Source organism: Rana temporaria, chromosome 1 (genome assembly GCF_905171775.1).
Source record: "Rana temporaria chromosome 1, aRanTem1.1, whole genome shotgun sequence".
Taxonomy (NCBI): domain Eukaryota; kingdom Metazoa; phylum Chordata; class Amphibia; order Anura; family Ranidae; genus Rana; species Rana temporaria.
In genome coordinates this window covers 309,799,318-309,825,853 of record NC_053489.1, presented here as the reverse complement: position 1 = coordinate 309,825,853, position 26,536 = coordinate 309,799,318, and the positions used below count along the sequence as shown (strand labels likewise).

General features: G+C 45.1%; 1 protein-coding gene across 2 annotated transcripts in view; it reads right to left on the bottom strand.

Moving 5' to 3' along the window:
• LOC120944825 (RNA exonuclease 1 homolog) overlaps positions 1-26,536 on the bottom strand; it is a 104,713-nt gene that overhangs the window by 72,098 nt on the left and 6,079 nt on the right. For both annotated transcript variants that reach the window (XM_040358610.1, XM_040358611.1), the window contains exons 2-6: positions 17,597-18,774; positions 13,335-13,442; positions 12,985-13,183; positions 10,013-10,143; positions 7,846-7,983 (exon numbers count right to left, since the gene is read on the bottom strand). In XM_040358610.1, coding sequence (XP_040214544.1) covers positions 7,846-7,983; positions 10,013-10,143; positions 12,985-13,183; positions 13,335-13,442; positions 17,597-18,774 — 1,754 coding nt within the window. The remainder of the gene's footprint in view (positions 1-7,845; positions 7,984-10,012; positions 10,144-12,984; positions 13,184-13,334; positions 13,443-17,596; positions 18,775-26,536) is intronic.

The following is a 26,536-nucleotide window of genomic DNA, read 5'->3' as shown; positions in this document are numbered from 1 at the left end:
GATAATCACTGTTTGTCGGGAGAATATAATTGCTGGGCAGGAGGGATATTCCCCTGTCACCACTGTCTGTTGATGGGGGAATCATGCAAGTTTCTTTCCTGCAATCTGTGGATGCAGGAAAGAAATTTGCACCGTATATTACCTGCCTAACTGAAAGTGAAAGTAAATTGTGAATGTTTTGAAAGAACAGGAGAGGGGGAGGGAGACAGATGGGGGGGGGAGAGAAGGGATGGAGATAATGTAGTTCAGTGATTACAGTGTACTGCAGTCTGCAGTGCACACACTTAAACACGGTCCAGGCTAGAATATCTGGTTGTGTGAGCGCTCGCATTATGCAGTGTCGGCAAGCAGAGGGAGGGGGAGGAATCCCCCGCAGAGCTAACTGGGGACGCTCTCCCTCTCGGGGAGCAAAATACAAAAGTTGCAAAAAAAAATAAATTTTTTTTTGGGGGGGGCACATGGTGGGGCACAGCATGATGTTGGGGGGGGGGGGGTCAGGGCCCCCTCTGGCCCCCCCTAGGGACGCCTCTGACACCTTTGTATTGGTGGTGAGGGTTCCACTCCAGTTGAGGTGCAATGTTGACACCTTTACACAGCAGCATTGTCAATCTGTCACCAAGCAGTTACAGCAACTTCTTCCCTTTTGAGATAAAAGTTTTAGATAAATAAAAGCCAGCAAGTGGTAAATGGTTTGTCTCAACCCTCTGCCACTTTTTCTAAACAGCTTGGCTAAGGAAATGTAGCGCCCTGCTCCCAATGAGTGGGCGCTATGTTAAAATGTTAGTTATCTGAGCAGTAGTTGGCTCAGAAGGATTGTGTCTAAATTATGGCTCTGTCTCAGTTCAGCTGGTTGCATGATTTTCCTCCTGACGAGGGGTGTCGCTGTCACCACTGGTCAGGGTTGGAAAGGCAACAGGCTGGATGCATTGGGTGCCTCTTTTCCCAGAAGCAGCCCAGGGGAATTTGGTGAACCCACTGCACATTCTGGGAGAGGGTACTTAAGAGACAGACAATTTTGTGGGGTTAGTCTTCCGATCCTCACCCGAGGGCCCTCCTGGCCTCAGGGATGTGTTGGCAGTTTCTGCCTCGGGGGCCACATTGGCCCGAGGCCCTTTTCCAACTGAGATGTAGGCCCAGGAGCCACTAGGGCCTACTGATCCAGGGATGATCCTGTGTTGCCTTGCCTGATGAAAGGGACCAAGCAATTGAGGACTCAATTGGAGGATGCATCCGGATCAAAATTTACCTTACAGTGCTGCCGGAGCGGCTGAGAGATCCTGGCACTGAGAGCTGTGTTCTGTTCTTTTCTTCAGAAGTTAACCCATTGAGGGGTTGCACAAGTCTGTGGCAGAGACTATTGAGCGAATCCCAAGTTCACCAAGTCTGTGGCAGAGAATGATGAACAAATTCTACTACCTAGTCTTTGGCAGAGACCATCTTTTGATCGAGCTTCGCACCAGCTGCGAGGACAGCGAGAGTGGGCCTATCCAGAGTCCAGCGCGGAGACTGTTGTTCCTCTGGACCTAGGAGAATGTTCATGATCTGCAAGTAAGATACCCGAGTCCTTCCCATCACTCCATCCCTCTGTTGGAACGTTTGTTCAATAAAACCCTTGAAAAGAGACTTTGGGGGTCATTTACGAAAGGCAAATTGACTTTGCACTACAAGTGCACTGCAAGTGCACTTGGAAGTGCAGTCGCTGTAAATCTGAAATGAGGGGGAAGCTCTGCTGATTTTATCATCCAATCATGTGCAAGCTAAAATGCTGTTTTTTTTATTTTCCTTGCATGTCCCCCTCTGATCTAAAATGGACTGCACTTCCAAGTGCACTTGTAGTGCAAAGTGGATTTGCCTTTCGTAAATGACCCCCTTTGTGTTGGTGCAGAGATTTCTTCTATACTTATTAACAGGGCAATATAATGGTGCAAAGTTCCTTTAAATGTAAATGAACACAAATATTAACCCAATCTCAGAAACCCATGAACAGGTTAACAGGAGGGTAGACAACTGGAACTATATCTTCTGTGTGTCAGGTTTCTCCTTTCTATGGCCTCAACTCATAGGCCATTAAATCTTGCACAATATAAAGAAATATACAGACCATCATATTCAAAATTGGCTGGCTCCCATTAGATGTCCAAAGCAATTAAAACAGATAAGGAAAAAAAATAAAGAGTAAATATTTCTTGAACTCCAGAAGTCTTCAGCTAGCCTCTTTGGGTTGTAACTAAAGGGTGTAGCACATTTGGCAGAACTTTAGGTTACCCTTGTGATATTGTAACTTCCAGTTTCTGGAATCCAGTATAGCTACTAAAATCAAAGATTGGAACTGGGCATGGATGTCTGCTTTCAGTGTTTGTTCTAAAATAAGAACCAACTTCAGTGGAACTACAAGTACCACCAGCTGAACGATGTCTGAAGGCACCACACGAACGCAGATTCCCTTCAGGCTTACCTACCCTCCATCTATTCATTATTATGCACGTGCTTCAACTGTGGATGCTCTCAAACATGTATAGTAGACCCTCCTTGGTGAACTTGGGAGAAAGTCTCTGCCACAGACCCCTCTCAAAGAGCCTCAGAAGATACCTCTGGGTTGGATTATTGGAGATATGCCTCCTTACTTGAGTTACGTCTGGATCTCCTTCAACTTGTCGCTCAGGTACCGACCGACAGGTGACCAGTCATGTAGTGTCCGGTTACCTGTGATCCCTGGTGGTTTCGTCCAAGCCCTATTGGACCGCCAGCCTCTCAATGGCGCTCCGCAGACCGACTCCCCACCGAACAGCACCCAACTTGGTAAATTCAAAAGAGGGAACCCATTCGCTCACTGGATCCCCATCGCTGGTTCAGATTCTCCGGGCCAACATGGTCCCAGAGCCAGGAACACTGCGTGGCACGCACGCCCCTGTCAGGTAGGCAATAACGCCGGGGCGCCCTGATGTGGCCACCCTAAAGGTGGGTGCCACACTGGACGAAAAAGAACCTAGAACCAATGACGTCTGTCCCATAAATACCCCTCTCAGCATGCACAAACCCTTGTGATTGGCTGCTGGGAAGAGCACCCAAACCTCGACTCCACTGCTGCCACCTGCAGTACCGGGGCTGGAAGAACACCCCGATACAGCAGAATGATCCACAGCACAGCCAAGCTGTGACAGAGGCCCTATTCTCACACCCAACAATCAGGATCAGAGTCTAACTATACTCTTATCTACACTTACATTTGACTAGCACCAGTACTATAAAGTACATGGGCGCTACATGTATAATTAGGCCATTTGTGAGCAGACAATCACAATACATACCAATTTACCAGGAGAAAAAAAAAATGGCCCAACATCTGTATATGCCAATTGACAGGATCAATAGCTCTGGATTTGTTTTTTGTTTACAATATGGATAGAGGCCATCTTCTCCATCAGAGAACCAAAAAGGTCAAGTTACATGTCTTCTGCCATGAAATGTTAGCCCATGTGCATGAGCACCATACCAAAGGTTTGTGTGGCTACCCTCCCAAAGTGTTATATTTACAGTATAAAGCTTTCAGGCAGCCATTTTCTACATCTTGACACCCATTCGGCTACAAACCAAGGATGCTAAAGCGTCCATGCCTTGAAAGCACGTGTAGCGCTACCCCCGCAGGAGCCGCTGTTTGATTCAGGATCGACTTTCTAGGTGCGCGCACCCTGAAGGTGGGTACCCCACCTGGAACTCGGCCTCCCCCCCCCCCCCCCCCCCCCAAGAACAACCCGCCAAAAGTGGCCGCCGCAGATATATCCCCCCTCCCAGCATGCCCAATGAGGGAAAACCCCCCCCGATTGGAGGTGGATCCCCAGAACCCCTCTAGCGCCAACTGCCACACAGGGGTGTCAACGCACCCCTGGCGCGCAGACTGACCTACAGGACAGGTTCTGGAATTGGCAGCAGCCTAAATTTCCAGAATTCGTGAATGGGAGTGATTAAGCCTCCCATTCCCCCTAATTTTAGTGTAGTGCCCGTACTGAAAGTAGGGGGGGGGGCGCTACACAAGTTATAATCAAGGGCCTTTGTCGATGGCATCAGTTTGAGATGCTTCTGAGAACATTCTGAATTCATTGGCAGGCACATTTGACCTGCTTCATGTGGGCCCCACAATCCCATAGAGATGTGGGAAAGCATAAACATTTTTTGTGGGGGAAAACAAATAAAAATCATAGCATATACAATTGCGACACAAGTCATATTATAATTGAATGTTATTAAAAATAACCTTCCTTTTCCATCTGCAGTGCTGTAAAATGCAATGCAATATGGCTACCTGGAGGCATTCTGTACACAGATGTACAGAAAGCCTCCAGATAGACAATTTCCTCCATTTGCGATTGGCTTACGGATTTCCCCAGAGGTCTGCACTAAGATACAAGTCAGATTTTGAGCCTCCCCTGTAACAAAAAATAGGATTTTTGTACTCACCAAAAAATCCTTTTCTCTGTCGTCCATGGACGGACACAGCTCCTTAAATCTTGACATTTGGGGTTATGTTCCTGTTCATAGGAGGGGACTAGGCAGAACATGTTAGTCATCTTAAAACATGTTACTTTAAGGCTGCATTCACACCTGAGCGTTTTGTCGCCTGAAGCGCGACGCCCCAAAAGGCTAGAGGGGAAAAAATAAATTATTCTCTATGGAGATGGTTCACATCTCCACTACAAGACGCCTGAAGCCCAAACAAGTTCTGGACCCTTTTTTGTCGCTCAAATTTGGGCGTTTTACATTAGTGACCCTAGACCTGTAAAAAATGCCGCAAAACGCTGCGCTCAGGTGTGAATGCAGCCTAACAGAGTTAACCACTTAAGGACAGAAGGTGTTTTTCAGATTTGGTGTTTACAAGACTAACATTTTTTTTTGCTAGAAAATTACTTAACCCCCAAACATTATATATATTTTTTCTAACACCCTAGAGAATAAAATGGCAGTCATTGCAATACTTTTTGTCACACCGTATTTGCGCAGCGTTCGTACAAGCGCACTTTTTTGGGAAAAAAAAAATCACTTTTTTAGAATTAAAAAATAAGACAATAAATTTTACCCAATTTTTTTATATATTGTGAAAGATAATGTTACGCCGAGTAAAATGATACCAAACATGTCACGCTTAAAAATTGCGCCCGCTCGTGGCATGGCGTCAAACTTTTACCCTTAAAAATCTCGATAGGCGATGTTTAAAAAAGTCAGGAGAACCCCCTTAATCCCAGGAATGCCCAGCTGTTCCATCCTGCCGAGGCAGGAGGAACCGTACTTACCCCTCCTAACGAGGGCTTGCTGGGGCGTCCCTGACAGACCCACAACCGATAGTACGGAGGAGCTGTCGGCCAGGTCCAACAGCAGCCCAGTCATATGTGGACCCCGGAGCATATACTCACCGGCCACCCCTGGAGGCATGTCGTGGCCGACACAGCATGTAGCCAAGGTCTGCGCACGCTAGATAATAAGACTGGGGGGGGGGGCACACTACAAGGATCTATAATATCTAGCCTGTCACCCAGCCGGCAGTTGATAGAAGAATCACAAAAATAAAATAAAAATTTAACATTTCTTCAGGACTCTGGGCCCAAAGGGAGCCAAGTCCACCACCTCTGCTAGGCAGAAAGAAAACTGAGCTGCATGCTGCAGGGTGAGGGGGTTATGACCGGAGGGACCGCCCCTGGGCAGGGGCTGTTCAACTCTGTTAAAGTTACATGTTTTAAAAGGTTAAAGTTACATGTTTTAAAGATAACTAACATGTTATGCCTAGTCCTCTCTTATGAACAGGAACATAACCCCAAATGTCAAGATTTAAAGGAGCGGTGTCCATCCATGGACGAAAAGAGAAAATGTAGTTGTTGAGCTACTACGTGAAATTACGTGTAAAGAGATGCAGACACTGCCACTTTCCTCAGAATCCTGTAGGTGAAGCAGCTGACTGGATAAAACCACTCCCATACAGATTCGGGCTCAGTCCACATTGCTGCAACAAGGGATCCGACTTGAGACCCCAAGTAGGGCTGTTAAAATCCTTGCAATGCACATAGATCACGCCCCTCAACAAAAGTGGATTTTACGCCAAGGGAACAAAAGCCTATTGACACACACATTTACAATGTCTGGAAAGTATAATAATCTGACAAAATTAACATGGGAGTCAAATGTGCTTGCTGCCACCAGTTACGAAAAAAGTCTTTAAAGAGAAAAATGTGAAGGCGCCAACTGCCCCTAGTCCTTTTTGTGGTAGTCTATTCAATATAAGGCTTCTGCCCCTTTAATAGTGTTACTACACTATAGTGAAACAAAAAAGGGGCGCTCTCTAATCTCCATCACACACACAAAAATCTCTACAGCAATTGTATATAAAATAAAATGTGAACATTAACCAATATATTAACTTAAAACAAATCCTCAACATAAAAGTCCATATATGGCGCTGCTGATCAGGCGTACTTGATTGGACTTGGAAATAAATGTGTAGCGCTAGACAATGATATTCACAATAAAAAGCATTGAAAAAAATGATACATATGTGTATAAACCGTGAACAGTAAACACAATATTGTCAATTATATATCCTTTGACAAATGTGTAAATAAATAGAGTCCATAGACGTTTGAAAAAATCCACTAAGTGAATGTGAATGGCATCAGAACATCAAGTGACTTCTTTCATGTGCAATGTTCCCACCACCGGAAAGAATGCAGGCCTACTGGAGAGGAGCAACAGGTCTTCAGAGCCTCTACTAGACCAATGGGTGAAATCTCATCAGGCTTTGAAACAGGAGATGGAATCACCGGGCTGGTTTCATTGCAGCCTTACTGTGCCAAACGATGTCTCACCAGTTAGTGTGTGCATCGGGATCTCCTGCTGTGTCAGAAGCTCACTGAAAAGTTTGGGTGCGCTGTGAAAGTAGTCCCGCCCTCCTCCTAGACTAGCTCAGCTAGTCAAGGAGGAGGGCGGGACTACTTTCACAGCCGATGCACACACTGACTGGTGAGACATCGTTTGGCACAGTAAGACTGCAATGAAACCAGCCCGGTGATTCCATCTCCTGTTTCAAAGTCTGAAGAGATTTCACCCATTGGTCTAGTAGAGGCTCTGAAGACCTGTTGCTCCTCGATCCGTACATTGATCGTTGATGTTGGCATCTATACAAAGCCTGACTTTTGGTGACATATGTCCCCTAAGTCCACTCGGTCCGGTAAGCTTGCATTCTTTCCGGTGGTGGGAACATTGCACATGGAAGTCACTTACTTGATGTTCTGATGCCATTCACATTCACTTAGTGGATTTTTTTCCAAACGTCTATGGACTATTTACACATTTGTCAAAGGATATATAATTGACAATTTATATACAATATTGTGTTTACGGTTCACGGTTTGTACACATATGTATCACTTTTTTTCAATGCTTTACATTGTGAATATTATTGTCTAGTGCTACACATTTATTTCCATTTATATTTTTGCTTTTTTCAAATCAGCTGTGTTAGCAGCTATTATTGGCAGCGCATCCACATTTGTTTGGACCTGATTGGACAGTCTGTTCACCCCCTATAGACCAGCAGGGGTACATTTTGCATACTGTTGGATTATGCAAAAAAAAAAAAAAATTAATCCAAGGGCTGACTGCCATCAGTCTGCACGCTTCACTAAAGTGACTGACCATTAAGGGAACATAAATGCATGCCCCTGAAAAATATCCTAGGCTAGGCATATTTAGTGAACTGAAAAGTACTTTCATCTACTCATCCACTTCTTCAGGAAAAAGGAAAGATCTTTTTAGGCTCGCATTTATAAAAGCTGAATGTTTGTGTAGATGACAGCTGAATACCTTATCAAAGGCTTCCTGGACGGATGCAGACTCTTTCAAAAACTCTTCCACAAAAGAGTTAACATATCGCTGCCTTGTTTCATGAGGCACTTTAGAACTGCTTTCAGGAATAACTGATGCCCTTCTGCGGCATGATATCTAAGCACAAACACAAAACACAATTATAACCAAGATGAAAGTAGTTTGCATTAGCTTGCAAGGACTAAAATATGCAAAAATTTGAGAGACGAGAAACAAAAAAAAGGTTTACATAAGATGGCTCATTAGCTTATTTTGTATAGATCAGCATGAGAAAAAAAAAAAACACATACACACAGAAACCCAGGAACCCTGTCAGGGAAAATGCAGAAATGGTCACGGATTACCTTCTTTCAAAACCGCAAGCTCCAGAGCCATCTTTATCCTGGTATGGGCACAAAGAGAAGTAGGGCAAAAGTGCTTTTGACCCTACTTGTGTGTCACAGGCGTGCACTTTATTCTGTACCAATGTACTGACCTGTATTCAGCCAAAAGCGGGTTAAAGTCCATCAGCCGATGTCACTTAGCCAGTCCAGACTCCGGAGAGATCTCAACTTTAAAGCGATTCTAAATAGGTTGACTTTTTTTACCTTCTAGCATTGTTGACACAGCGGGGCTCAGGAGTGAGCATGCACGAGTGCCCCCATAGCAAAAGGCAAAAGGGGCATTCAGCAGAGGGAGATTATCAGCAGCAAACCCAAGGAGGATGATGAGCTCTTTAATATCACTTTAATGTGTGTGGGGGGGGGGCGATCTACCCAGAAGCTGCAGAGCTCGAGCTAGCTGCTCTCGCCCCCACAGTCCAGTGCTCCAGGAGTGCCATGGAGCAGAGAGCAGTGACTGCCTCACTGAAGACCAATAACCAAGTGATCAGCAATCTTTGATCGCTCATTTCGCCATCTAAGAGGAGGCAGGAGACCAGTGCTGCACCCACCTAGATAATTAGGTCTGTGTTTTTTTTGTTTTTTTTCCGTCTTTTAAAGCAGACTTTACAAAATTTAAAAGATCGCTGTCAGTATTTCCAGAATGTACATAAAGGAAAATAAAATAATTTCCCTTAAGTCAGTATTCCACCTGTGGCACCAAGGCAAGGGTGGCCTCATGCTGATGTGGGGAGAACAGAGGAGATCAGATCTTTGGAGAAGTTGCACTGGAGTGTTTTCTCATGAGATTTAGGGTACACATTGTTCCCAGTAATCTTCCTGGAAGGATACCGGCATGATGTCCAGCAATGCAGAACACCAGGGTTAAGAAAAAGTATATAATTAACATTTTCCTTCACTGTTATACCAGTACATTTTGGAAATACTATCTGTCAGTGTTTTTAAAGGAGAGGGGGTGTTTTTAAAGGAGAGGGGGGCCTGGACAAAAGCAGACCTTGTTTTGTACTGCAAGGTCCACTTTAAGGACTACTTCCAGAGGCTCTAAAAAAGGTGGACTCGTGGCACAGAGTATTGCGCTCGGAGCCCACCCAGGTGTGTTAGAAAAGCGAATGAATATTCGCTTCAACACTGAAACGCCTCTCAGCCAACCAGGAGGCGCCCATCTAATATCAGTCACCCGATTTGCTGAAGAACTCATGGCACTGCGATTGGACACCTAGCAGAAGGAAGACGAGACAAATGGAGGACACAGGAGGCGCCGCCGTCACCCGCTTCCTGATCCGCCACCAAGATGAGGCAAGTGCCAGGCCATCAGCGTGCAGGGAACAAGTGGCAGCATTTAACTTTTTTTTTTCAGAATTTTGCGCCAGCCACCACTGATTATTTCTCACTCTTGACCATATAATAGAATGAAGAATCACCCTTTTGGGAACATAGAAACAGGCAGCCTGACAGAAGTTATAAATGTTAACTACTACTGTATCTGGATAAAACTTGGTTCCAGTTTTAGTAGAGAAAGGAATATTTACAATCTGTCAGTTATTTCAGTTTGTGACGCCACTAGGCAGGGTAATCCTTGATTTGTTCTGGTGATAATTGTCCTCAAAACTATACAGTTGCTTTTAGAACAGGGACAGATTAGGGCATTTCCATTCACCTCGCAATGCATCAGGACAGAGTAAGAAAAAAAAAGTCAATTCCCTACTTCATTCAAAATAGTAGTGATTAAAAGACAAATTCAAGCTAGTTTGGATGAAATGTGTTACCTTCGCTGGAGTTGGCATTGTTCTTCTTTGAGGGAAACCAGATTTTACAGTGGTTAAAAGTGTACTTCCTTGTCCACTTATATGACTTCTAGATGGCAAAATCGGCTGTACCTCAACTAAATTAACACAAACTGGGGAAAGAAATGTAGTTAAAAATGTACATAAATACAGTAGTTTGCTTACCGACAGATCTGTCACTTCAAAAACATGTCTGCCCTCACACAATTTCCTTGAGTGTAATTTGTATGCTCACATTTATTTACCATCATCAGTAGGAATAGCCATCTCATAAAAGTTTATTTCCACAACCAGGGTGCAAAATGTTGTGTCTATAGCAGCTTTCTTGACCTCAACATGAAGGAACCCTTGAATGAACTGTCTGGGCTCAGGGAACCTAGAAAGAATACTTTACATTTGTGGCCATTGGGAAGTAATACCCCCTAACAGATCGCTAAAAAGATCAATGTTGCCATTGGTTACTCATTTGAAAAAGGCAGAAGTTGCCTTTTGAGCAACCAACCCCAAAAACCTTTGGAGGAACCCTAGTTGAGAAAGGCTCGTCCTACAGGCTCAAATGATGCAATTTTGACCCTGTCTAACCAAGTAAGCCCCAAATTCTGAAATGGAACATTTTGATTTTGAAAATTCTGCTCCCACATCTACTCTACCCAGATAAATCAGCAGTGGCCAGAGATTGATCGGGGGCTGGGGAGGTCACTGATTGACTGCCAAGGATGCAACAGATGCTAGCACCCACTGTACATACAGTGGAACCTTTGTTAACAAGTAACACGGTTAACAAGCGTTTTGAAAGACAAGCAACTTTTTTGAAAAGCCTGACTTGCTTTCTGAGCGTCGTCTCGCAAAACGAGCAGAAAATCAAGCCAATGGGTTGTGTAGTACCGCATTTGGCCAGAGGTGCCGGCGACACTCGGAATGGTTCAGAAGCCGTTTGGAAATGCTCAAAATCACTCGGAAATACTCCGATCCCAAGCCTTTCTGAGTTCAGCCAAGCTGTCCGAGTATTACCGAGGCTCTCAGGCACCCCCCCACCTCTGGTTACATGCGGTATTGCATGCAATAGAAGTCAATGTAGAACAAATTATCTTTGCTTCCATTGACTTCTATGGGGAAATTCACTTTGATATGCAAGTGCTTTGGATTACAAGCATTCTCCTGAAATGAATTATGCTCGCAATTCAATGTTCCACTGTACACACATCCCAAAGAAGCAAAGTACACAAAGTTTACATAAAATATTGGATTATTCCTCTAGATAATCTTATATGAAGGTTAAAGGATAGTGCATTTCTGTCAAGATAGACAGGTATTCGCGCTCTAAAAAATGTTCTCAGACTGAATAAAAGAAAAACCGAAAAGAAAGCCACCATACCCAAGGATTGATACACTGCAATATACTAGATTTTTGCTTTTGGGTTTAGTTCTGCTTTGACATTAGTATAAGCAGTGGCGGTGCCTCCTTAACGGCGCAGGAGTGTCACTCGTCAATTACCATAGATCGATTCATGCATTGCATAAATCTATGGTCGGTTCCGACACCCACTATTCAGGTGGCTGGCCCCTTTTCGGTCACCTGAATTACAGCAGTGGGGGAGTATTTTGGACGCACCCAATTAGAGCCTTTTGCTCTAATAAGCATCCAAAAAAAGCGAGAAGCGGGCGCAACGCTGTGCGTTCCTTCTCACTCAGCTCAATGTTAGCAAAGCCACAGGAATTCGCTTTGCCAACATTAACCCGCCTCTCAGCCAATCATGTTGCCAGGTCTGTTACCGCCTGATTGGCTGAAATGTCAGGCGCTGTGATTGGACGCCCAATCATAGGTGAGGAGGATGGGAGAAGACGCATGGAGAGGAGAAGGCACAGTGAGGCCGCGTTTGATGGGCACAATGAGGCCGCGTTTGATTCCCCCCCCCATTTGTTTGCGCCAAAAAAAAATATGAGCACCAGCCACCATGGAGTACAAGAAAGGAATAAGATTATCTCAAAATTTGGAGTTTGGATTGTTTGCAACCCAAATGGTAAAATCTAGGGACCTGTTAACGTTGCTCATCTAGGTGAAACAGATAAAACAAATCCTACTACAGATGAAACAAATCTTACATAGTTGGTACCTCTTTAGCTGCAGCCATCTTCTCTACAGCCTTCTAAAAACACACACATCAAAGTCTTTTTCTCAGCAGGTTGGGTATTGGACATCACACACACACTGCATATTACAGAGCAGAGAGTAATCTGAGACATGCATGAAGGAACGGACACACCCCCTTTACACAATTTAATAGCAGAACATGCACAGCTGAGGAGGTCAATCATTTTATGTGTGCACTGCTGTGGTGTCAAGATAACCTGTCAGAAGTGACTATTGCAGATAGCCGAAGAGGAGAAGAAACAATCACATTCTGTGCTTTGGACTGAGGCTTGGCACACGATAGAAGGATTTGCACTGTTCATTTCAGGAGGTTATCACTTTAAGCAAATCTTCATAACCTGGTGATGTTCTACTATCACATTGTGTAAACTTAGGTTTAGTGCCGGTTCACACTACATCGACTTGGGGTCTGACTTGTCAGACCTCAAGTTGCCCCAAGTCCCTGGACATAATTCCATTGACGTGAATGGGAGCCGTCTTAATGTACACTACTGAAGTTGCTCAGACTTCAGAAAAAGGTTCCTGTACTACTTCAAGGTGACTTCTAGACAACTCGTACCCATAGATTTCAATAGAAGTTGCCTCCAAGTCGGATCTCAGTCTTAACTAAAGCAACTTTACAGGAAAACAAATAAGTTTATCCAGGCAAACCCCTCCCTCTCACAGAGCAGATTCTGTTATTGGCCACAAGCAAAGTCGTCTGTCCTGGAGGCGACTTGAAGTCGCGTTGCCCCCGTGTGAACCGGCACTTACAGAATAAGGCATCAGTTGCTCAGTATTCACGCAAATGAAAACTTCTCACCCATCTGACCGAATGAGTGAAATCCTGGTGTAATCCTGCTGGCAAGCCTCTTCTGTGAAGAAGCTACAAAGGCTTGTCCACCTTTAACTGCAGAACTAATCTGCACTGCTTGCTGGTGAACCTGCACTATCCTTTGGGGTGGCATTTGGTGTGGAGCAGATCTTCTGAAAGGAACAAGAATAGAACCAGTTTCCTTGGCCTAAAAAAAAAAAAAAAAAAAAAAAAGGAAGAAGGTCATTACCAAATGTATTTAGACTTTTCACAACTAAAGTTCAACTTTTAGTTTCTTAGTAGATAAAATGTGTTCTGCAATAATTAATAGAGTGACTATTATAAAAAAAAATGCTTACTTCACATTTTGCTGACGGATGTGCAATTCTTTTCCTTTGTCCTGGTAGAAGCTCATTTCCTTTCAGCTGTAGTTCTGGATCAGGCTGATCTTCCTCACAATGAACTGCCTAAAAACAGGATACCTGGTAAGAAGGTTTTGTACTGAAGAAACAAATATTATTGCAAGCTAGAATATAAACCTGCTTCATCATGTGTTCTTCACAGTTCTCAATTCAATTAGCAGCTTTCTGCAAAAATTGCACCAGCAGATAGCACTTCTCGCAAATTACAGTTGTACAGAAGGGCTCTCAATTGTTCTATGACTGCAATAGCTTTCCAGAGATAAATAAACCCAATATGAAAAATATTTGGGGTTTAAAATTGCTTTAATGTGCCACCATACCAAAGGCTAGAAGTACCTGCTTTACCTTATACTGACAGTGTAGCGCCCCCTTACTTTCAGTATGGGCACTACGCTAAAGTTAGTGGGGAATGGGAGGGTTATTTGCTCCCTTTCACAATTTGTTAAATTGCAGGGGCTGCTGTCTTTTCAGAGCTGTCTTGTAGGTCAGTCTGCGTTTCAGGGGTGCGTTTCCACCCCTGAGCGGCAGTTGGCGCTAGAGGGGTTCTGGCAGAGTCACTTTTACCCAGCAGCCAATCAGAGGAGTTTTCCCTCACTGGGCATGCTGGGGGAAGGGTATATCTGGGGCAGACGCCATTGATTCTGGTCCGTTTTCGTGGGGTCCAAGTTCCAGGTGCGACATCCACCTTCAGGGTGCGCACATCCATGGACCCCGCCACCATGGCCTACCTGGCCGGAGTTGCGCACCATGCGGAACTTCATCCTGATAAGGGCCCCAGCGGCTTGCTGGGTCCCAACCTTTACGGAGAGGATCCTAAGCCGAGAGCTGTGCGGTGGGGAATCGGCTCAGGGAGAACCCAGAAAGGTTATCCAGAAGGCCTGAACGAACCACCGGGGATCTGGTCACCACGATACTGACAGGTATGTTGCAGCTGTCAACTGGTGACCCTGACTGAACTTCACTGGGAGGATTCGCTCAATACAATTTTTGCACCCTAAATCGCTAGGCCTGTGGCAGAGGTCCAGAGTCAGGCCTCTGGCGGAGGTCTGTTCCTCCCAGCGATTTACAAGTGACACTTCCGCTGCCAGACTTGTGACAGAAGTCTGTCCAGGGGCACTTTACCCACTCTGGCTAGAGTGGCGACGAACTGATCTCATTATTAAGAGCAGGACTGCTCTTCTTCATATCCAAGGCCTGATACTAAAGTTGCTCTTATGCTTTATCAACCTCTCCCATCTGGTGTTGTGTTGATGTTGGCCTTGGAATAAAGCATTGAAGAAAACCCAATTGATGACTGGACCTTCGCTCATTGCCTCAACTCACTAGTATCACCCCTAGACACCCTGCAAGGTAACAATACGCCAATCCCACAAACTAGAGGCTCCTTCGGGGGTAGCGCTACAACAGTGAGAAGCTTTTGGACTTAAACTAAATCAAGGCATAAGCATAAGCTTGACCACACAAGCTGAAGGCCCCCCCCCCCCCCCCCAAGATCTACATTAAAAGGGGGTCTTAAACTGCATTAAGGTGAAAAAACTTCTGTCACTGACCCCCCCCCCCCCTGTTTTACTCACTGTAATTCCCAAGACAGAGACGCGCTCTGCCCGTTGTCTCGGCTCTTGATTAGATAAATAGCAGCGCAGCCATTGCCTCCCACTGCCACCAAATCCAATGACAGGGCCAAGTCCGGCATTCTGCGTCTATGGACGCAAATGCTGCACTGGGGAGCATGCCTGCAAGGTACCCCCGGGAGAATGCTTCTCATAGGGGGTTATACCATGCAAGGAGGAGCTAGCAGGGGGACCCCAGAAGTCGAGGATCTGGGCAACTCTGTGCAAAACGAATTGCACAGTGGAGGCAAGAATTACTTTTTTTAAAAACAAAAAAAAACTGAAGCCAGCCAAAAAGCTGGAAATGCTTGCTTTTTAAAAACGATATCAGACAGACACAAAAGATGGTGGGCAGGGAGACAACAATCTGTCCTTACACAAATATCATTAGGGTTTCACACAACAATGCAGAGTTGTACATCTCAACGCTACTTCACAGAACAGATGGCATAGAGAAATCTAGCCAACGCTCGCTCAAGTATCACTTGTACTTATTGGTCTGACTACATTCGAGAACAAGTCATTGCTCAATCACCTTAACTAAATCAGATCATATAGTTGATCATGAGTAAAATACACCTACTATTCTCTCAGAGTCTAAACTATTGATACAATTTGACATGCATTTGTTCTACATTCACATTGATGCGTGCAGATGAAGGAAAAATAAATAAAATAATGCACAACTAATCTTAATAGAATTTGAGGGCCAGATCCACAAATATCCTGCGTAACTTAAATCTTCCGATTTAAGTTACACCGCCGCAAAATTTCTACCTAAGTGCCCGATCCACAAAGCACTTACCTTGAAATTTGCGGCGGTGTAACTTAAATGTGTCCGGCGCAAGGCGTGCCGAATCTAATGGGGCTAAACCCATTTAAATTAGGAGCGCTCCCGCGCCAGACGTCCTGCGCATGCTCCGTCGGGTAACTTACCCGACGTGCATTGCGCCAACAGACGTCGCTCCGACGTCATTTGCTTAGACGTTAACGTAAATGGCGTCCAGCGCCATTCACGGACGTCTTACGCAAACGACGTAGAGTTTAAAATTTCGACGTGGGAACGACGGCCATACTTACTAGGGCTTAGTCAAATAGGACTTGGCCCTATTTTTACACGGCGTAACTCGACGTAAACAACGTAGATTTAGCGCGACGGGCCCGTCGGAACGTTCGTGGATCGCCGTAAGTGTTCATTTGCATGTTCTAGGCCGGCCGCAATGGCCTCGCCACCTAGCGGCCGGCCTAGAATTGCATCCTTAAGATCCGACAGTGTAATTCAATTACACAGGTCGGATCTTCTGCCTATCTATGGTAAACTGATTCTGTGGATCAGTTCCATAGATCGAAACAGGGATACAACGGCGTATGAGTAGATACGCCGGTGTATCCCTTTTGTGGATAATCCCCTAAAAGCCTATGTACGCTAGCCCTCAAGTGCTTGCATTTTCAAGGATAATGGTAAGCAGAACAGAGGGTGAATCTCAATAATGGGGGAACAGACAGCAATAAACACTCACAAGCGTTCTAATCCCTCTGCCCTCAGTGTAGTTTTGCCTATAGTTATACTGTTCTATTGCACAATTTTCAGTTCAAAGAAATGTGTTTGCCTCTTGACAGTGGGAAAATATGTAAAACCAAGCATTTTGCAGTCTTTACACCAGGTGTCCATCGTATCCCTTTATATGCGTACATCTCTTAAAAGGGGTTGTAAAGGTTCATTTTTTATTTTCTAAATAGGTTACTTTAAGCTTGTGCATTGTTGTTTACTTACCTTTTCCTTCCATTTCCCTTCTAAATGTTTTTTCTTTGTTTTCTTTGTCTGAATTTCTCACTTCCTGTTCCTACTCAGTAAGGTGTTCAGTAAGCTGTTCTAAATGACTTTCCACCGCTCGGATGATGGAATGCTTACTGAGGAGAAACAGGAAGTGAGAAATTCAAACAAAGAAAAAAAAACATTTAGAAGGGAAATCAAAGGAAAAGGTAAGCGAACCAACAATGCACTAGCTTAAAGGAACCAATTTAGAAAATAAAAGACGAACCTTTACAACCCCTTTAAGTGGTCATCAAATCCAGCCAGAAGCAAGCGTGTTGGACAACCAGACCAGAACACCATGCCTTTAAACCAAAGAAAGAAATCCCAACAAGCCAAATACCAAAATCATAAGAATCATTGGCCTGCAACAGGTTATTTTACCTTTGGTTTGATAGACAACTTAATGCACTTTAGCTAGTGTGTTTGCACAGTGTACCAGTAACATCAAATGCTAGGGTGATCTATAAAAGACAATTTTAATCCCAATTAGCCTACATGACTGCACTGACCAACAGGAAGTTAAAGGTTTTGGAAATGTTAGGGGCCAAAAGACTATGTTACAGTGCTATATTGCTTTGGGTCGCCTCATTGACTTACAGCTGCAACCTTATTCTTTAGGAGAAAAGCATGGATACTTATTGATGACACTCTGCGGGTGGGTATGTTGTTTGTGTCCCAGGTTTCCCCACTTCAGTAATAATGCATTTATACTATGCAAACGTCTGATTGTAACTTATGTTCCAAAAGAAAAGATTTTTGCATGAAATGAATACCTGGCTTGCATTTTTCTTTGCTTCACTTTCAGCAAATTCATTAAAAATACGCAAACATTCTTCCGTGGGGTCTTCGGAATCTGACACGGTGTCCTCTTCTGAGCTGTCTTCGTCAGTTGACGAATTCACAACAATGACTTTGTCTCTTTTGTTCGGCACGTATACGATCTCTGGCAGGGATTTCTGCTCATTAGGAAGGTTATGGACAGCAGTTTTATCCAAGGCTGTGGTAGCAGCAACCTTAATGATTTCCAAGTCTGCTGATGAGTTAGGAAAAACTTCACGGTCACAAAAATCTAAAGACTTCTCAGAAACTAGAGGAGATGAATCCTTTTCAACTACATTTTCTATCAAGTTTTCTTGCTCTTCATTAGTTTCTTTACCACTCACTGAAACATCTGTCTCAACATTTTTAGATTCATTTATACTAGAGGTTGTATTCTCTTCTGATTTAATCTGGTCATTACAGTGATTTTCATGTTGCAGAACACCATCGTTCATACAGGTAGGTAGTAAATTATGAGAAGCTTCGGATTTATTTGCTTCAGAAGTGCCATTTTCATCAGAATGGTCATAATTTGGAGCCAAAGTCTCACATTCCATACTAGATCCAGTTTCTTCAGATACAGCAGCTTCAACCAATGCCACATGTTTCCTTACAGGGTCACACACTTTACTTGGCCTTTTTCTTTTAGAAACAACTTCTAGTGGTGGAGCATCAATGACAAGCATATCATCATCGTCAGATTCTTGAAGTTTTATTTCAAGCCTTATTGGAGATACAATTCTAGGCTTCTTTTGAGGGTTATCCAACACCTCTTCACATTTTGGTTTCATAGTCTTGTTTTCATTTTCTTTAGAGGTGGAACCAAAAAACCCTGCAGTATAATTAAGTAGGGGGTCATACTCTAGATCTGTAGCTGGACAGCTTCGATCAACCACATATTTTTTCTTACGGTTCTTTGGGCAGGTGACCAAAACGTCAAGGTTTTTCTTGGTTGTAGTTTTCTCATCTTCAATGGGATCTAGAATATTACAATTCATGTCAACCTCAAGTGGTTCTTGCATGGTATTTGGCCCATTTGTATACTGTAATAACTTTTTCTGGCTCTCTTCTACCTCATTTTTTACAGTCTCAATTGCCTTCTTAAGCCTCTCCAGTTCACTAATTTTTTTACCTAAACACAAAAGAAAAAAAAAAAAAAAAAAAAAAAAATGTAAGCAATTAAGCAGTAGTTTTTAAATTTATATAAACCAAAAAAAAAGGCCTACAAGATAAAAACAAAACATAAAAACCAGATCAGTTATAGTTAATCTTCGCACACGAGGAGATCGGACATGCTAGTCTCCATTTCGAAAGCGAATAGGTTACTAAAGTACGGAAATTCTTGTAAACAGAAAGAAAAAAAAGAATTCAGAAGTGATTGTATTGCATCTTCAGACAAAACTGTACCAATTAAAACAAAAAAAATCGTACTGGCATTGTACAGGGAACATTCAGAATTTCAGCTGCATGCTGAAAGGCAGAATCAGCTTTCAATCAGGAAGCTGGGTGGCACCATTTGGTGGACTCTGTCACAGGAGTAAAAAAAGTAAATGTACTCTTGTAATCCTAAAAAGTGCAGTCAAGAAAGGGGCTTTTAGAAAGTAAAAAAACTGAAGTTTTATTAACCAAAATACCAGTTTATAATTTGAATACAAGTATACGTTTAATACACTGCAGTCTCCAAACAACCCTAAAATTAACTACTTATCCCATGGGGGGGGGGGGGAGGTGTGCAGTTAATAGGCCTCTGGTGTGGGAGGGCTGGGACAGAAAATTTAACTGCATTTCGTGTGAAATCTCCCCCGTTCTAGATCTACCGCCTACAGTACCGTGCAAAAGTTTTAGGCAGGAGTGAAGTGGAAACAAGGCTAAGTGACTCAACTGAGCATGAAAACACTGGACTGTCACAGTCAAAATGTCAAATATTTGGCTGTGGCAGGAGGCAGCTTTCAGAAGGGCTAGAGAGCAGAATAATGCGTGTCTGCAGACAACAGTGAAGCACGGTGGAGGTTCCTGTATGTCGCATCGTACCCATACGTCACAACATTGAAGGGGGTTATACCAGTCTGATGCCTGCAGCTAAAGGCATAATCCCACTATTTTCTTTTAGCTTGCAATGCAGTTTTATGTAAAAGTGATCCTAGTGGCCAATTAGCTGCTGAATCACTTTTACAAGCAGTGGAAGGGGGTCCACCCCCCTTTCACAGTCTCTCCTGTCCCATCGGGGAACCGGTGGTTACACCGGCTGACCATAGAGATACGCCAATAAATACAGTAATACATTTTCCTTCCGTAACCAAGTTTCTGAAAAAAAGGGGAAGGTAAGAAGCGTTTAGATTTAAAGAGAAACTAGATCCTTTTGAGAAAAAAGGCTGGGTGAGGATTCAACAAACACCCTTATAAGCAAGTATGGCTCTTTACAAAGAAAGTTGCCAATACTGAAATACTCTTGCAGAGGCTACCGCAACCAAGAACACCAACTCCCCTGAAGGCGGATGAAGGGAAATATGGTGCATTGGCCTAAAGAGCTATCCCTGCAAGCCGATAAACCAGACTCAACTCCCTCCGGGCACAAGGGCGAACTTATACGCGTTACCCCTTGTAGAAAGGCTCGAAACAAAGAATGCAAAGCCAGTGACCCTGAAAACAAGGCAGAGAATAGACTCTTAATGGAACTTAAGATAGGTCCATCCCTTCTCTAGTGTAGGAAGGTAAGAATTTTACCTATGACATACTTTCGAGGATGCCATCCCTTGGTTTCACACCAGGAACATGGTCCATCCAGATCCTATAAAACATGGTCCTGGAGGCCCGCTCTCCTGTATGAATCAGGGTAATCGTCCGATTCTGAAAGGCACAATCCTCAATAATGCGGGATTAACCAAGAAAACTAATAATTCCCATGTTTGCAAGATAGGATGGAATACCAGCCTTGCGATCCCTGCACAGCAATGTCATCTGGATCATGCCGGAATTATTAGGCCGGCTTCCCTTCCGATATAGCATAGAGGCTGTGGTAGTTGTGGCACTGGGGAAAAGAATGGAAGAGTGGATCCTTTGTCCTAGACATAAAGCTGTCCAACTTCTTGTTGAAACTGGACACCTATAAATCTTTTACCCAGAGCACCCCTTCTCTGGCTTCTGACCAGGAAAGATCAGGGAGTAGAGGCCATACACCCAGGAATAATGGTTGACGGTTCCAGAGAACCACCTGCCAGTTCTCCATTTCAGGAAATGAAGACCAACAAGGCACGAGCTCCTCTGCCCAAGCCAGAATATGTCTCTGGTTGCGTGACTTCTAGTACCTCCTTGGTAAACCAAGTCAACCACTGATGTAGTATTGTAGGATTGTACTCTGACAGACAAACCTGCAACCTAAACGCCCAGGCAATTAAGCCAGACGTGCCACCCAAAGCTTTCGACCCTTAATGGCTATAAAGTTGATGGACAAGGCTCTCTCAACCTCGCAAGACCACCTCCCCTGGGCCGTGGTCTCTTCAAGGACTGGTCTCCATCCCTAGAGGCTAGTCTTCGTAGCCACTACCTCTCAGCAAACCGGCTTGAAGGATATTCCTTTCTGCCAAACTTTTGGTTAAGAACTACTAACAGACTTCAGCGTATCCGCGGAACCAGACCCTTTGGATAATGCCAGGTTAGGATCAAGTCGCCTAGAATAAAACTGAGCATAGGGAACTACTTGAATGAAGCCATCATCCCTAGCACCTTAAAGCGGGGGTTCACCCTATGAACGGAATTTTTTTTTTTTTTTCTACTACCATAAAATCAGGCATTGTAGCGCGAGCTACAGTATGCCTGTCCCGATTTTTTTACCCCCGTACTCACCTTGTAGTCGTACATCGAAGATACCGGGGAATGGGCATGCCTATGGAGACGGAGGATGATTGACGGCCGGCTCTGGCGCGTCACGCTTCTCCGGAAATAGCCGAAATAGGCTTGGCTCTTCACGGCGCCTGCGCATAGCCTGTGCGCAGGCGCCGTGAAGAGCCGAGACCTACTCCGGCTGTCTTCGGGGAGAGTGACGTGCCAGGGCCGGCCGTCAATCATCCTCCCTCTCCATAGGCACGCCCATTCCCCGCGGGAGCCGAAATCTACAATGTACGATTACAAGGTGTCGGGAAAAAAATCGGGACAGGCATACTGTAGCTCGCACTACAATGCCTGTCTCGATGGTAAAATCATGTGGGTGAGGGTGAACTACCGCTTTAAGTAAAAAGGTGAATATAAGTAACTTTTCTTTGCCGTGACCACATAGACCAGCTGTCTTATAGCGCTGACTTTGTCTAAAGCAAGAAAACTCTTTTGGGCCATGTCCCAAATGCTCCAAGCTCCTTATCGAACGTACCCTTAGACTGGGATCGTACCCTAGGAGTTCCAAATACCCTGCTGGACACACTTATGCCCCGTACACACGGTCTGACTTTTGACCGGCCAAAATCACATCGAATCGTAAAAGAGAACATGTTCGCTATCTAAACTCGACGGAACTCCTCATGAAAAAGTCAGATGGGGCATACACACGGTTGGAATTTCCGATGGAAAAAGTCAGTCGGATTCTCCCCCCTCACCCCCCCCATGAGAAACTCCAATCGTATGTACGGGACATTAGGTCCAGCCATGCTACTGACTAATTTATCAGCAGCAGATTGCCGCGGTATGCCATAGCTGCTATACCCTGGGCCTTTAGTCGTGCTAGAGGAGGGGCAAGACCACCAACTGGAAGCGGTGCTGTTCCCCCACGAACCAGGCAACCTCTTGCAGTCCCATGTAAATAGACATGTAGCACCCCCTTGCTTTCAGCATGGGCGTTACGCTAAAGTTAGTGGGAATGGGAGAGTTACTTTGCCCCCATTCATGTTTGTGTTTGTCTAAATTTGGGACTTCTGCCATCCCGGAAATGTCTACTGGGTCAGTCTGTGGTCAAGGGGTGCAATACGACCCCTTGCCGGCAGTTGGCGCCAGAGCAAGTTTTCCCCTGCAGCCAATTGGAGGAGTTTTCCCTCGCGGGGCATGCTGGGGGAGAGTATATCTGCGACAGGGGTACTCTTGGGTACCCAAGGGCCTTGTGAGATCAAGCACCTTTGTGCGACCCCGCATCTTTATGCAATCAAGCATCCTTATGTAAAACAACATGCAAATTCATACAAACAGAAACATGTATCTTTATGTGATAAACACTAAACACATTCGGTTACTTGTTTTTACCCCACGTGCATCTTGCACATTCCAAACTCATGTATTTTATACAAACATGTGGACTGGTAAAGAGGAAACGTGCATTTCCACAATCACGCGATTTAGCCGTTGTGTGTTTAGCAACAATGTGCTTGTGCGTTTGTGGAAACGGGGAGATAAGTAGCGCTAAAAATCTACACAACTTGAAATTAGTGCAAAATAGGTGTAAATTAAACACAACTTGAAATTAGTGCAAATTGGGTGTGAATATAATTAAATAAAGTCAATACCCCTCTCAAGGGATAAGGGCAATATATTGCCCTGCATATCACCAAAAAGAACACCATACCCACAGTGAAGCATTGTGGTGGCAGCACCACGCTTTGAGGTAGTTTTTCTTCAGCGGGAACAGGAGCCTTAGTCAAGGTAGAGGGAATTATGAACAGTTCCAAATACCAGTCAATATTGGCACAAAACCTTCAGGCTTTGGCTAGAAAGCTGAACATAAAGAGGAACTTCACCTTTCAGCATAACAATGACCCAAAGGATACATCCAAAGGTATGGCTTCACCAGAAGAAGACTTAAAGCGGAGCTCCACCCTAAAGTGGAACTCCCGCTGATCGGGACCCTCCCCCCCTCCGGTGTCACATTTGACACCTTTCAGGGGGGTGCAGATACCTGTCTAAAGACAGGTATTTGCACCCACTTCCGGCCACACAGTCTGCGGGTAGACTGCGGGCAGGATGTCACCTCTCGTCCCCCCGTCCCCCCCCGTTGTGTTCTGGGAACACTCGGCTCCCAGAACACAGCGGGATCCAGTCAGCAGGGCACATCGCGACTCACGCATGCGCCGTAGGGAACCGGGCAGTGAAGCCAGAGCGCTTCACTTCCTGGTTCCCTCACCAAGGATGGTGGGGGGGCAGCTCGTCTTCTGCTGAGGACGGCGCTGAACTCCAGGACAGGTAAGTGTGCCGATATTAAAAGTCAGCAGCTGCAGTATTTTATTTCCAGCGGACATCCGCTTTAGGTTTTGAAATGGGCCAGCCAGAGCCCAGACCTGAATCCCATTGAAAATGGGGTGATCTGAAGAGGGCTGTGCACAGGAAATGCCTACGCAATCTGGCAGATTTGGAGTGTTTTTGCAAAGTAGAGTGGGCAACGATTGCCAAGTCAAGATATGCCATGCCGATACTCATACCCGAAAAGACAGTGCTGTAATAAAATCAAAAGGTGCTTCAACAAAGTATTAGTTTAAGGGGGTGCACACTTCTGCTACCTATTATTCTATAGTTTTACTTCCCTCCACCTAAAAGATTTCAGTTTGCTGTTCAACTGAGTGGAGGTGGAAAAAGGTCCAATGATTTTTCTGTGTCGCTTTTTTACACCACAGAAACTTGACATTTTAACAGGGGTGTGTAGACTTTATAGCCACACCATTATTTTGGATAAATATAATAGACCCCAGATCTCTCAGTAAGCACAGGTTCACACTGGGCAAGTTTTGCTTCGATTTGAGATGCAATTTCACATGTGAAATCGCATCTCAAATCGGCGGCATTTACCGGCAATGACACCGTCCTAATCGGTGCGACGCCGCATCTGCGGCGCTGCACCGATTTCAAAAAGTAGTTCCTGTACTACTTTTTGCGATTTCTGGCCGCGATTTACATTGACATCTGTGCAGAAACCTGCACAGATGTCTCTTAAATCGCGGCCGAAATCGGGACTGCCGGCGGGAATGAAATCGTGCGAGTTCAGCTGAACTTGCACGGCTTCACTCCCGCAGCCCAGTGTGAACCAGGGCTAAAGAGTACATTTTTTACATACATGTGAGAAGTATCAGAACTTGATAACCCATTTTGTTAACCAATAAAAACACTTCCATTTCTGAAAGCATTCTTAATTTACAGCATTTTTTTTTTTTTACATAGTACTGTATAACCACCGCAACAGAACTCAAAAGGAAGGGCAGTACTGTAAGGCAGTCAGACCCATCTATATTCTGATGATACTCCAAGTAAAAGGGCTCTTATAGAGGTGATCAACTCCAATTGTTCTCCTTTATGCCAGAACAATGGGCCATTCTGAATGGGCGAAGCCCTAAAACTTGCACCGTATTTGATCTTGCCCACCCCACCAGCCAATGCGAGCGTGATATCATGGTCAGGTTGACAGGAGTAATGCAAGGTGAAAGTCATTAGGGCAGGGGTCCACTTCACAACTTTTTTGGCACCAGGGACTGATTTCATTGGAGACCATCTTACCACTGCAGTGTCACAAGGACACATAGGAAATTGAGTGTTTCCTATGTGTCCCGTTCACACTGCAACATGGCTGCGCTAAAATGCAGATATCCTGCATCTTATCACAGCACTGTGCCAAATCGCAAGCCAATGTACAGTAGAAGGGAGGGGTTAGGGTGCAGGATGACGGGGAGGCGTGTGATGGAATGCGAGTAAAAAGGGAGGGGGAAGAATTGTGGCAGCAAGTGGAGATGGGCTGCAGAGGTGGAAGGAAGCACCAGGGTGACAGTAGGGGTGGTTAGGTGGAAGTAAACTAATTGATAGGCGTGGGGAGCATGGTGGTAGGAAAGAGGGTGGGGCTAAAAAAGGAATGGTGGAGGAGCATGGAGAATTATATTTACAGTAATGGGTAAGCAAGTTGGTTGGAGAGAAATACATGTCAGAAGTGAGCACTGAAGCCCAGATTCACAAAGCACATACGCCGACGTAGAACACGTTATGCCGACGCAAGTGCAAATGTGCGCCGGCGTATGTGTGCGGCAGACCCACAAACCAACATGCGCCTAAAAACAGGCTACACCCCACCGACGTAGCTTGCACACGCCGGCGTAGGGTGGGCGCACATATGGGCTGGGCGCAAGGTGCTGCTCTCATTGATTAGGAGGGAACTGAGGGAATGTGCGTGTGCCCGGCCCATGATGCGCGCAAATTGTACGTCGGGCGTAAAGTTATTCCCCATCAATGAGGTGCAACCTGGCAACAGACATGCACAGGTCTGCACCAGGGAACACAAGCCGGCGTATTGTGCGTTGGACGTGTGTCTGACTGGGCGTACATTATGTTTACGGCGTACGCAGTGATCCTGCGTAGCTTAGGCAGTTGTGCAGGCGTGGTTGTGAGCATGCGCAGGGGGTGCTGTGCATGCATCCACGTCACGGCGCATGCGCAGTTCGTGATATGTACCTGTCTGGTGCTCGGCCCATCATTTGCATGGGGTCACGCCTCATTTGCATGGGGTCACGCCCACTTCCACCTACGCCGGTGTGTGCCTTCAAAACCCACGCCAGCGCAGCGTTGGGAGCACTGGCTTGCTGAATGCAATGCTTGCCTCTTCGCGCTACGTTGGCGTGGCGTACGGTGTTTGTTCTACAGCGGCGTAATGTGCGCCTTGCTCTCTGTGAATCCGGACCTTTGTCATTAGTTGCAAGGGCAGCTGATCCACTCAGTCACTGGTTCACCACCATAGGTGTGCACACCCTATTGCATTAGGGTGTGCACACCAAAGCTCCAACACCTATGCATTTGACATATTTACCGCCCTCTTCCCCTCCATCCTGAAACAATGGGAGGAAGGGGGAGCCAGGGAGCACACAGGGGGCCCAGGCCCCATTAAGAAGAGCAACAGGGACAGAAGGGGTGGCATATATTGGTACCGATCCCATGTATTTTCCTCCTGT